General features: G+C 43.6%; 1 protein-coding gene across 1 annotated transcript in view; it reads right to left on the minus strand.

The window, feature by feature from the left end:
- Positions 1 to 4,276: 4,276 nt before the first annotated feature.
- Positions 4,277 to 14,067, minus strand: part of ablim2 (actin binding LIM protein family, member 2) — a gene marked incomplete at its 5' end in the record, with an annotated part of 75,056 nt that continues 65,265 nt past the window's right edge. The window contains 2 exons of the mRNA XM_079491348.1: positions 4,277 to 4,515; positions 4,587 to 8,126. Of these exons, the coding sequence (XP_079347474.1) occupies positions 8,013 to 8,126 (114 nt within the window). The 3' untranslated portion in view covers positions 4,277 to 4,515; positions 4,587 to 8,012. The remainder of the gene's footprint in view (positions 4,516 to 4,586; positions 8,127 to 14,067) is intronic.

A 14,067-nucleotide genomic window follows, 5' to 3' on the forward strand; every position in this document is an offset into this window, starting at 1 on the left:
TAGCCTACTGGGGGGAATCCACACTGTGTGTCATATGCTCAATATGTCAGTTTGACACATTCAGTAGACCCCGTGATCTTTTGTGGCCAGATGTAATTTCTTGGGGTCTAGAAGGACTATAGTAAATAATTTAAAAAAAATCGCTATAACATTTTGTAAAGAAATACATATTTAGTCCCATGCTCGAATGCCCCCACCCCCCTGTCAAAAACAGCAAAAATCCCTAAAACAAAAAAGGGAGCTAATGAAAAAGAATTTCACTCACATTTTACTGTGAGTGAAACCTAAAACATGAACCTTGGTTGAAAAAAACTAAAGTTGTCCTTTAAGGTTTCCTTTAAGGTTTCTTGTTTTCTGTTGTCCTTTTTCTTTGGGGTGAAAATGCAATGTATTTATTCTTGTACGTTATACTTTATTAAGAGAAGCTGTTAATGCCACCATTTATTATTTTTCAACTCCAGTATTTAAATAATACTGTGAAAAATATAAAATGTGAAAAATATTCGGTGAAAAAAAAGTCCAGGCACTCAAGGTGGATTTTATAAATAAAAGGACATTGAAATACACCAACGTGTCGGCTTGTGCAAAATTATTATAGTATAATTAATAATTATTCTTTCCTGTCCTGAATATTACTCCCTTACATGAGCCCCGGTGCTGGTTTGAGGAATACCGGTAGAGCTCTTTATAGAATCCATTCAACTCCTATTTTATCAGTGTCAAATTGAAAACTCATGTTCAAGGTTTAAACTATTACTTCCATGACTTCTCTCTCTCTCTAGCGGGGGCCCACATGTTGGGGAATGGGGATCAATGATAGGCTATAGGGTGGTTTACGTTTTTAAGTATGCTCAAGAACACCAATACTGTACACCAGTATGGCAATACTGTTGAGGCCTCGTACTCAGACAGACATACACACACGGCCAGTCATTGGAGCGGTTAGGTACCACTCAAAAAAAAAATCACACCCGTGTGAACTGAGTGGTGCAACTTCGTGGGGGGTCCCCGGAACTTCCAGACCCACAGGAACGTGCCCAGGGTGCAGCCCTGGTTCCGGTGAGCCACCCCACGTCCGAAGCGGTCGAGAAATTACAGAGTTGCCGTGTGGGGGTCCCCGGAACATCCAGACCCCAGGAACGCCCAGGGGGCCGAGCCGCCCCGTGCCCGAAACGGTAGAGAAATGACAGGGGGTCCCTCTACTGTACTGTAGGCTACTGTCACTGTACTGTCACACGCGAAAACACGTAATGGCTGCTAAAAACTCAGCTTCCCATCATGCAGCTGTGCACAGTGTGAAGCTCAACAGTGCCACTTTGTCACCTGTTGGTACTCTAAAACAGACAGACATACATACCGGTACATAGCCTACTTACAAAAGGGACACACATTGCTGTTTTGCACCACTCAAAAAGACAGTTCAGATAGTTGTCACTGAACCGATACTACCAACATCTCAAAACCTCTGTGTCTGACAACAAACATATCAAACACATGTCATAACACCTTTCATCAAAGAACAACCCATGAAACTTGATCTGAGCTGTACGGGAACATGTGGCCTATGTTATACAAAAAGAAAAAAAGGGGGCAAAAAAAAGGTGAAAACACATTTCTCATGTGTGCTGGGTTGCCTGCTGGGTGCTGTCAGTGTGTGATCCAAAGAAGGCTTTGCATGTTGTCGTCCAATTTTGAATTCTGTTCGATGTTATTATGCAAAAAACACGTAACGGGAACATGAATCATGTTTCACACGCAGTGCAAGCTGGCTGTGACGGGTGGGAGAGACCTCTACGGTATGTTTGCCTCTGTGTCAGATCAAAAGTTCTGTTTGTCTTTCAAAAAGATGAAAGGTTGAGTGGTTGGGCCCTCAACGTGATCCAATGTGATCCCAGTCCAGCTCACAATGCTCTGACCCTTGGCAGAGAATATGGCTGTCCTGTGGACAGTACATTCACTTGAGTAGGCTATTATACAGTTAAAGTCCATGTGTGACTGTATTTCTTTTAATACTCATCATGACTCAAATATATTTGACCTTTTTACTCCACTACATTTCTAGGAATGGAAAAAGTGCATTATGAATGAAGTACTTTAAAGTGCCACTATAGGCCTATATGTAACATTTTGTTAATGAAAAAAATATTCTGTGGTGTAAAGTAACTCCATATATTCAAGTACTGTACTTCAGTACAATTGTGTGGTACTTTTTACTTTTACTTTACTGGAGTTTTACTTCTTCTCCACAAATACTACAAGTACTTTTTACTCCACTACAATTATTTTACACATTAACCACTTCAGCCCTATATATATTTGAAAATAGCAGATCTACCAGCTCACAATATGTGCCGTGACGCGACGCATTGTGAGCTTGCAGATTGGCTATTTTCAAAGGATCAAAGGATTTTTATAACTTGTGATTAATGGGACATTCTACACACTTTTTTTTGACACCAATACCTTTGTACTTTTACTCAAGTACATTTAATATTACAGACATTTACTTGTAACAGAGTATTTCTACAATGCAGATTTGATGCTTTTACTTAACTACAAGAACGTGAGTACTTTTCCCACCACTGCTCGTCACAACGGAGGGCAGGGTGAGATGTGGGTTCAGGTAAGCTGAAAGCAGCTTATAATAAGCAGACATGGCAACCGTGCACACTGCTGCATGAGAAAAGCTCCCATCGCACCTAATTAGGAGGCAGTGGTGGAAAAAGTACTCAAATGTTTTTACTTAAGTAAAAGTATATCAATACTGCAATATAGAGTCCAGAATTGTACTTGAGTAAAAGTACAAAAGGATTGCTATCAAAATGTACTTAAAGGAGAATTCCATGCTAGAAGGCTTTCTTACCTTTATTTGTAGTTGTTACATCCCCACCAAAGAGGTCCAGGTGTTACTTTGTGCATATATTGGCCATTTCCCCTAATATAAGCCTCAATTCATGGGGGTTGGGTTTGTGTGATAATTCGCTTATTTCCATCGAAATAAGTAGTAAAGTGTGCCACTTGGGATACCATTTACATTATGAAGAGAGGATATATACAAAATAAATATTTTTGAGCGATGGAAATAAGCGAATTAGCACAATTAACACAATGCCCCATTCAATTCAATGCAATTCAATTCATTGAGGGCTTATGGTAGGGGAAATAGCCAATAATGCGCTTTTGCACAAAATAACACCTGGACCTCTTTGGTGGGGACGTAACAACTACAAAGAAAGGTAAGAAAGCCTTTTAGCATGGAATTCTCCTTTAACCCATTTTGGGGGCGGGAACCCCTTTTGGTATTTTAAACATTATGTTGTAATTTAGCTATTGAAAAATAGCAGATCTACAAGCTCATAGCGCGCCACCGAGTGGCGCGCTACGAGCTTGTAGGTCTGCTATTTTTGAAAAATCGTGAAAATATTTATTTCAGAAAACTGGAGGATTTAGAAGATGTTTTTTAAATTCCGACGTCAGGCCTAAATGGGTTAAAGTACCACAAGTAAAAGTACTGTTTGTCCGCTCAGCAGCCATCAGCTGGGCGAAGCGATAAGAAGTGAAACTCAAGCTCCGTTCCGACTGGGTTTGTTTTGAATAAAGCACTTTAATAGCAGATGGATATTAGAAATCAGAAAAGAGACAGAACATGACAGCTTTATGACAACAGTTAGTGTGTTACTGACAGATCGGATATATTTAATCAGATCAAATCAAATCAAAACATGATGTTTTTCAAAAGAAAAGAAAATGTTTTTTTCCCCCCAACAGTACTATTCATTTGTTTGACACTATTGCCTTGTTTGCCACAAAAGGCTCCACAAAATCCTTCCCTTAATATTGCAAAATAAATAAATATCTAAAAACAAGCCAAACGGAAGCACCTGAACTGGGTGTTTAATTTGACGTGAAATCAATCAATCCATCAATCAATCAATCGGTCAATCACTCAAATCAAAAAAATTACAAATTGAAGTTGGATTCGAATCCACACAAAATGACATTTTTTTTTTCTTCAGACATTTCTATTCTGGGAGGTTTTGTCGGATAAAATCCCAGTCTTCCATTCCCATGCACAAACAGCATTTTCTTTTTACACCGTGGGCTCGTTATGTATAGCAAACCTCGGAGACAAATATTATTTGCTATATGTTGTGTAATATGTTCACATACAATTCATGTTAGTTGGCGAGTCTGTTTTGCAGTCCATAAAAGAAGCGAAGCCTGTGTATTATTTGTCTCCCCACCCCCCCACCCCCGTCTAGGTTTGTGTGCAGCTTTAAGGTCCTTTCTCCAGGAGGGGCGAGATCATTTTTTCCAGACCGGGAGCTTGTGATGCAGACGTTGTGGCCTTGGATCAGTCTGCTACAGCAGGGGTTCTCAACCCGTGGGTCGCGACCCCTCGGGGGGTCGCCAAATTATTTTAGGGGGTCCCCAAATTATTTTCAAAAAAAAAGAAAAAAAAAGATTTTTTTAAATTTTATTTTCACGATTTTTCAAAAATAGCAGACCTACAAGCTCGTAGCGCGCCACTCGGTGGCGCGCTATGAGCTTGTAGATCTGCTATTTTTCAATAGCTAAATTATAACAATGCTTAAAACACCAAAAGGGCTTCCCGCCCAAAATGGTTTAAGGTTATTGTAGCAGTCAATTTATATTGGGGGTTGGGAGGGGGCGGGGCGGGGGTCCCGAGACATTGCCAAAGCATTTCCGGGGGTCCCCGGCCAAAAACGTTGAGAACCCCTGTGCTACAGGTCTGCTCACGAGGGGCGCGGGACGCGTAGCGAAAAAGAAAGCTCGACAGAATCCAGGTCTATAGTCGGCCGCGGGCGTGTGCACGAAACGACAATTTCACAGGACCACCGCGCCCACGGAAAAATGCTTGCGTTAACTGCGTCGCCCCTCAACTTCTCTGCGAGTTGAAAATAAACAAACGCACACCTCTCATTGAAAATGAGTTACTATAGTCGGTCGCTGCGCATCTGAAAGGACCTTTACTGCGACGTTCGCTTACAAACATGAAATATAAAGAGTTAAATCTCTATCCGAGAAGTTATAGCACAGTTATAGTATCTATAGTTTTTAAAATCGAGCGAAGACCTCACATGTGATGCTTGGTTCTGTCGTAAGTCAGTGTCGCGCCGCCGGAAACAGACGATACTTCAAGCTCACAACGATGTGACACATTGTGAGCTTGTAGATCGGTAATCTTTTGGCGCTGCTGCCGCCATACGACAAAGCATGAATCAGGCTTTTAGCTTAAATGCTGCGGCAGGTGTGTGTATGAGTGAATATGGTGCGTTAACGAGATCAACATGGCCCTCGACGTCGATCAAGTGACATAAAAACAAAAAACAAAAAACACCATTCTCTCAGCCACATCTTTGATCCTTCCAGAAGTCAAAAATAGCTTATAAAAATAATCTGTCCTTTTTTTTTGTGTGTGTGTGTATTCTTATTTTCATTTTCTGTTGATGTGAACAACGCATGTCACTCCGGGCGATGTGGCCAATTTTCATAGACACCCCTGAAAGCTCTCGTTTTGTCTCGCTATGCCGTTGGTCACACTGGGGGGCGCCGCTTGTCCACGTCTCTCCGTAGCCCCTTCAACCCGCACCACCCTCCAGGTGCTGATTTACCAGAGCTAGGGGTTCGTTCATGTAAGACAAAGGGCCACGTTCAACATTATTAGGACACACGTATCGAAACTACTCGCGAGTCGTTCCAATCTCACATGGTTTCTCTGCACTCTTTTTTTGTTTGTATTTATTCTGACATGAAATACAAAACGAGGAAAAAAAAGAAGATATCGTAAGGTGCTCTGAATAGTTTTGAAGGAAAAGGTTGCATTGAAAAGCCCCCCGAAACGGTGGTTTCCATCCCCTCCGTCTTTGGCCTTGACACGCTAGCATAACAGTGTGACCAGTCCCAAAGAATATATCATTTATAACAATAACAAGGCTTGTAGATAGTGAGCTGGAGACTGGCATGAGAACGGCTACGGTCGTGCGGGTTGGCAGACTTGGCACAAAACAAACGCTATCCGGCAAGTGTTGATTTTATCGACTGAAAATATGGCGAAAAATGAAGAAAAATACATCGTTTTATGTTTGGTTGTGACGCGTTGTGAGCTTGTAGATCTGCAATTTTCAGCATGCAACCAAGTGTAAAAGCAGCCATTACAATGCCGTCAAGGCACGCCAAAATACAATTAACTTTTTTTTTACAATCTTATGATATTTAGTTGACTAAAACTAAACCTTTTCAGATGACTAAAATGTGAATGGAATTGTATTCAAAAGACTATGACTAAAGCTAAAAAACAAACAAAATTGCTGTCAAAAATCAACACTGCCAGCCGGTATAGATGCAGAAGGATGCCGGAACGACTAGACAAGGAGCAGGTGAGAGAACGATGTGCTAAACGAGGTGCTAAACGAGGTGCTAAACGAGCTGACGAAAAGCACCCGCGTGAAGACGGACAACGACCGTTCAGCGTTGAGAAGTGTCGCTCAGAAACTGGGGAGTGTGGCACTGCACAAAGGCTCCATGTACTCGATTGGCCGCGCAACACCGTCGTATGACTAAAGCCTGTGACACAAGCAAGCAGTTTAAAACCGTGGTTTTCAACCTGTCAAGGTCCATTATTTATTCGGCATTCGAGCCACGGACCACCATTTTGATGAGATTTTGACGCAAAACGTAGAATATGTTGTTGTCGTTGGATAGGTTTTTGTCCACAATTCCATGCTGTATTGATGTTGGAACAATAGGAGAGATAACAGGCAAACGTTGATCATTATAACAATTCTTCTACGTTCTCTATATGTGTAGATGTCTTGTAAATGTACTAATGCAGATATTTAACAAAAACTCTTGAGAGCGTAAAATGAAACCAAATGGACCCGTAACAGTCCATTTGGTTTAAGGGTCCATTTGGTTAGCAACTCTCCATCATTTAGCATGGGGACCACCTAGGAACCCCCTCAAGGACCAACTGGTGCTCCCCGGACCACTGGTTGAGAAGCACTGGGTTACAGAACCTGTTGGCACGTCTTTCAGAGCATGGTTCTGTTTTGGAGCGTGGAACTCATCATGGCACCTCCGGACCGGACCAATCCGGAATGGGTTAGAACGACGCAGAAATGTAGCAATGGCGACGCGCGGCTAGTGACGACCGCGTCGGTTAACGATTTCAGCGCGTCCGCGGCCTTATAGCGTATGAATCCGGTCAAACCGAAAACACAATGCTAAGATAAGAAACAGTCGCCGAGGGAAGGACACCGCGCGAGACATATAGAAAACGACGTTGTTTACGCTTTGCTGGAAGGTGCGATAAGAGATCAGAGAGTTCGAGATGGAGGCTGTGTGTGTGTGTGTGTGTGTGTGTGTGTGTGTGTGTGTGTGTGTGTGTGTGGAGGGGAGGAGAGGAGCGCTGACTCAGGCCATGCAAATGCGGCCCCTCTACCCCCCCCACCCCGCAAAAGGTTTTTATCAGAGTTAACATTCACACCACGTCGCATCACAAAAGGAAAAAATATATAATAAAAAGAAATACATCTAGGGCGTCCTGACAGGCCTGGCAGGGGGGGAGTCAACCCCCCCCCCCCCTCCTCCCCCCAGGTCTGGGAGGGGGCGTCAACCCCCCCTTCCCCCACACAGAGCGTCTCCTCACTCCCTTCCTTCTCTCCGGGCAGAACGGCGCAATGTCGCGGTAAAGTAGTTTATGACGGTGCATATATTGTTTATACTGTATATGTGTGGGTTGTTGTTATTGTTGTGCGTTGTGTGTGTATGTTGTATATGTGTGTGTGTGTGTGTGTGTGTGTGTGTGTGTGTGTGTGTGTGTGTGTGTGTGTGTGTGTGTATTTGTTAAATATTTTCTTCCGTTTCTCTGTGCTCCCTCCAGGTACGAGGACGGATGTTGGTTGTTTGTTTGTTTGTTTGTTTGTTTGTCGCTCGGGGCGTATTCACTTCGTGGGTTTCCTTCTTTCTTTTATTTATATTCTTTTTTTTTAGAAAAGGCGTGCTTTCTTCTTCATGTCGTTCTTCTTCCAGAGCGCCATGCGCTCAAACTGATCCAGGGTCACCCCGAACACCTGCATGAAGTCCTCGGGAGACAGATGTCTCTGTACGGGGGACACAAGAAGACAAGAGACAGACGGAAGAGAAATGGAGACAGGGTGAGTCAGTGGTGAGAAAGAGTATCAATACTGAAATGTAGAACTGCTCTGTTACAAGTTCAAAAAGTACAAGTACAAATGTATTTGTGTCAAAACGTACTTAACCCATTTAGGCCCGACGTCGAAATAAAAGAAATGTCTTCTAAATTCTGACAGTTTTCTGAAAGATGTTTCTGTATCAGTGGTGCTCAATATTGTCAATATTGTCAATGTCAAGAACCCCAAAAATGTTATGTAATTGGCCACCAACCCCCCATCTGAAAATATGTTGTTCCAGGAACCCCTTAGAAGCAAAGATTTGAGTTAAAAACATTGGCTCTGAAAGAATATACATTCAAAGATTTGTGCCATATTTTCACGATTTTTAAAAAATAGCAGAACTACAAGCTCGTAGCGCGCCAGTCGGTGGCGCGCTATGAGCTTGTAGCGCGCCAGTCGGTGGCGCGCTATGAGCTTGTAGATCTGCTATTTTTCAATAGCTAAATTATAACAATGTTTAAAACACCAAAAGGGGTTCCTGCCCAAAATGGGTTAAAGTACCTAGTAACTAGTAACTAAAGTTTTCAGATAAATGTAGTGGAGTAGAAGTTAAATTATTGGAAATTGGAAATACTCAAGTAAAGTAAGTACAAACAACACCTCAAAATTGTACTTAAGTACAGTACAGTACGTAAATGTACGTAGTAGTTACTTTACACCACTGCCAACGAGCGGCTCGGAATACCACCGCGGCGCTCGCTTCGATTGCCGCGCGACACGGAGAGAGAAGCCCGTCCGTTTCATTGCCTTCCAACGTGCGCTTGGAGTCTAAAAACGGCACACCAAATCCAATTCTACGCCTCAGAACATTCTCCAAACAAGAGCCCCCGTCCCCCGTCCCCCCGTCCAACGAAGCCCAACCCCATGGCTTCTTGGCTCACGTTCAGTGGCGTGCACAGACATTTAGAGGGGCAGGTGCTCAAGTTAAAAAAGGGCACCTTGTGCAGCGCGTGGAACCGGCCGGTTGCCTTAATCTATTTTGGGCGGGAACCCCTTTTGGTGTTAGCATTATGTTATGCTTTAGCTATTGAAAAATAGCAGATCTACAAGCTCATAGCGCGCCACCGAGTGGCGCGCTACGAGCTTGTAGGTCTGCTATTTTTGAAAAATCAAAAAAAAAAAGAAATAAAAAAGTTTTTTTTTTTTTTTTTTTCAAAAGGGCACATTGCCAAAAGGGCAGGGGGGGGTGCTCTAGCACCCCCTAGTGTCTATCTGTGCACGCCACTGCTCACGTTACAAACACTCAGCGTGAGCCTGTCTGTAAATGTCAGGAAATATACTGTATGGAAGCCCCCAAACACACGGATGGCATTGATTTAAGAGCGAAGGGAAAGATGGATTTTTTTTTTTTTTTGTGGCCCGATATCGATCACAAATCAAACGCGGGCGGTCATTTTTGCCTCGACGCCAATCACCTGGTTTCCGTAAAACGATCCGGACGCCGTTCCAGCGGGCAGTGGTGGAAAAAGTACTAAATTGTTTTTACTTCCAAGTAAAAATATCAATACTGCAATGAGTAAAAGTACAAAAGTACAGTATTGGTATCAAAATGTACTTAAAGTAACCAAAAGTAAAAGTACTCATCATGCAGAATGTCTCATTTCGCAGGTTTTCAAATGAACCAGTAAGACGCCTGAGGGCGAGAAGAGACCTCGCTCTAAAGGGCGAGGCATCCGCCTCGTTGACGGCAGACTGCTGGGCGAGGGCTGGTGCTTTGGCATGGGGGGGGGGTCAGATCAACATATGGAATTAATTCTGTACTGGCCATATAAGGAGCATACATGTCTTGAGTGTACAGGGTTTGATGAGGTCAGATCAACAATGTCAGAACAGATCAGCTCCATACAGTATATGGGGGGACATTATCTTAAGTGACTGTACAGGGTTTGATGAGGTATGCCCAGGTAGGGCTGGGCCTTAACTTTCAGGCCTGTTGAGAACTCTAGTTTTCGCCGGCTGCCGGGCACGGCTGCACTAATAACTTTGGGGCAGGCCCGTCTAGAGTTTGAATGGACAGGTGGGCCTGTTGAGAACTCTAGTTTTCGACGGCTGCACTAATAACTTTGGGGCAGGCCGGTCTAGAGTTTGAATGGACAGGTGGGCCTGTTGAGAACTCTAGTTTTCGCCGGCTGCCGGGCACGGCTGCACTAATAACTTTGGGGCAGGCCCGTCTAGAGTTTGAATGGAAGTCAAAAGGGAGACATCAAAGAGGAAGGATGGATGGGGAACGATCGGCATATGGAATACAACTGAATGTCAGAACAACTTCTGATACATATCCATATACGGAGATCTAGGGGTTTGAGGTCAGATGTAGAGTTGCTGGCCAATATTGATGACAGCAGGGATCTCCATATATGGGCTTAACTGCGACAGCAGGTCGCATTTACTATGACATCAGGGTCTCCACATCTCCATCCCTGATGATGTCACGAGACCTGGGCACCATATATGGGGGCTTGCCTTACCAACCAACCAACCAACACACTGACGGGAAATACACGATTCCATAGTAAATGTAAATGTTTACACATCTATTTTGAAAATAGCAGTTCTACAAGCTCACAATGCGTCACATGACGACACATTGTGAGCTTGTAGATCTGCTATTTTCGAATGGCCAACATGTATATAGGGCTGAAGTGGTTAGTGTATGTTTTGTAATAATAATCAAAATCTACAAAGTGACTAGTAGCCTACCTAAAGATTTCAAATACATGTAGTGGAGTAAAAGTAGAAGTAAAAGTATTCGTAATCGGATATCTCAAAATTGTACTTGAGTACAGTACTACTTATTGTCAGTAAAATGTACTTAGTTACTTTCTACCACTGCATACAAACATACCACAGTGAGGTTACAGTATGTGTGATCATGTGCCCAGACTGTACTGTATACAATACATGCACCCAGTGCTAGAAGAAAAATACTTTACTTACTACTTACTTACTGTAAGTAAAAGTAGAAATACTCATGGTTTTGGCATCAAAATGACTGAAAGTACCGACGTTAAAGTACGAAAAGAAAATAGCCGATCCAAGTATAAAATATGATTAATTTGTTTAACGTATGTTTTATAACAATAATGTAACTCAACAAAGTGGCTTTATTTCTTTCAACAAAAAACCAAAAAAAAGAGATTTAGTGCCAAGTAAAACATTGAGAAATGGAGAGAATAGGACAGCATATGATATAGGATAGCATGTATTGTCCCTAGGGCAAATAATGTCATTGACACATAGGCCTACACCTACGGTGAGTGTTAGAAATGCAACGACAACAACACACATTACAACACAGACTGCCAACACACACGTCAGAAAGAGTTAATGTCATCGACGACTCATTGGAGCCACGCCGTTCCCCTGTGGATCCCCACATGCCTTCCTTTGTGTTGATTGATTGATTATTTATTGTGTTGAAAGATCGCTTTTTTGGGGGCGGGGGGGGAAGGGGAGTATTTACAGCTGTTTATGTAACTGTATGTGTTTTCATGTGCAACCCCAGGAAGACTTAAGTGGTTTATATCGGCACCAGCTTAATGGTTGATCCTTAACCCATTCTGACCTGAGATCAGATTCTAAAAATGTCTTCTACATCCTGACAGTTTTCTGAAAAAGCTATGTTTCTATGTCAGTGGTTCTTCGATTTTTCAAAAATAGCAGACCTACAAGCTTGTAGCGCGCCACTCGGTGGCGCGCTATGAGCTTGTAGATCTGCTATTTTTCAATAGCTAAAGCATAACATAATGCTAACACCAAAAGGGGTTCCCGCCCAAAATGGGTTAATACTATATATCGAATCAAAATCAAATCACAAAGCTTTATTGTTTGAGACTTCTCTATTCTTCGAAAAACACACAAATGTTCTGGCAGAGATGGAAGACGTGTCATCATTTTGACATTTTAACCACTTTTACCATGATTTTATACTTTGTCTGTTCAAACATACTGCATCAGATATACAAGCTCATAGCACGTCACTTCTCGCCGTGCTATGAGCTTATAGATCTGCTGTTTTATCTGCTATTTTTGAAAAATCTTGAAAATGTGGGTACATCTTGATGGGGGTGCATGCGCGACCAAATACATATTATTTTGGGGGTGCTTCGTCCTCGACGTGAAAGCACCACTGATACAGCAACGTAGGTTTTAGAAGACATCATTTATGTATTCATTAACACCTTGCTTGCCCGGAACTATTTAATCCATTTAATCCATGTGCCCATCATGTATAGCGCCCGGACCACTTTTACCGGCGCACCGGAAGTTGGTGTGCATGTCTGTGTAGCAGCTAACAATAGCCACACCACTCTAGAGTCGATCGACAACAACGGGAGGTAAGAATAAATCTATCGCGACTAGCGACTGGACCGCGGAGCGCCGTCTAACACAGGATCTTTTTTCAGAATTAGACGGGATGATTTAGATCGGGAGTTATGATCGTTTTCGTCAGCTAAACAGGCAGGGAACATTTTCGATGACGTGTCTCTTTTTGTCACGTGATCGGATTGGGCAACAAGCACTCATAGGCTGTGGAGCGATGCGATCGGTTTTGATATCATTAATCTCCGTACCTATTTATCAATCTCCGGCTTGGGCACTTGACCATGACCTTGAACTTGACGGAGATCTCCGCCCGGGCCTCCATGGTGTTAACTGGTTCAGACCGTACGACGTGTGGCACGTCATAACTAATCCAACCGACGGGTTGCCAGCACATTTTCATTGATAAAAACAGAGAGAAAAAATATTCAGATTTTTTTCTTTTTTTTTTTTGGAGTTGGCTCTCCTTCTGCACCACACTCCTTGCTCTTTCGCGCATGCGCGTTGTCGTTCACTTCCCTGTTTACCGTTCACAGAGAAAGGCTCGGCGCACGTGATCTAGGGAGCTCTCCGTGGTTTTGACCAGATGGATATACTAAGCTCTTCATTTCTGACTTCAACATGCCTCTCGTTCAAAATATGAAGCGAGCGATCATCAGCGACTTTTATCGTAATCTTTAAAGGTAAGCAAGCAAAAATATGTCTCCCGGTTTTTTCCCGGAACGGAAGTGGGGGGGGGGGGGGGGGGGGGGCATATAAAAGCGGACATATCTTCCCGGCACCCCGAGCTTCTATTTGAAGGAATCCGGTGCTGATTGTGTTAACAGGTTAAAGAGGTTAGGTTTGGTATATAAAACTCTCGGTTGTGTGTGTGTGTGTGTGTGTGTGTGTGTGTGTGTTGTGTGTGTGTGTGTGTGTGAGGGGGGGGGTGGGGGGGGTGCACAATGGATGTCGTCAACGGAACACCATCGCATAGCTTCGCCGTGGCGCGGGCGGTACTATACGCTAAAGGCGTTAGCCGTTCGAAATAATAACACAGTATGGCTGAGAGAACTGCTGAAATGGCCCCCGTGGAGAGATATAGAGTTTTTACTGGCTGCGGAGGACGCGCGCCTCGGGGGACGATGACGAGCGTATCGAGTGACAACCGGTGCACTATATCATACGAGAAGTATGACCTATACGCGTGCACGCACGCCACGCTCGCATGCGCACGCACACACACACACACACACACACACACGTTGGAGTGCGGATGCAGAGAGGGGAAGGGTATGAATCAGCACCTCGTAATTCAGACTGTGGTGAGCGGAGGAGACCGATGCGAGGAGCCAGAAACGCACGTGCACAAAGACACACGGCCGCCGCACACACACACACACACACACACGCACACACACACACACGGTGAAGCTGAAAAGGGTCTGCTGCCTTCTCTCCGGTGCCACTGACTGACCCACTTTGCTTGATTCATGTTATGGAGAGGAGGGGGGACGGTATCGTTCATGTTATGGAGAGGAGGGGG

This window comes from Electrona antarctica (assembly GCF_951216825.1).
Source record: "Electrona antarctica genome assembly, chromosome: 21".
NCBI classification, from domain to species: Eukaryota; Metazoa; Chordata; class Actinopteri; order Myctophiformes; family Myctophidae; genus Electrona; species Electrona antarctica.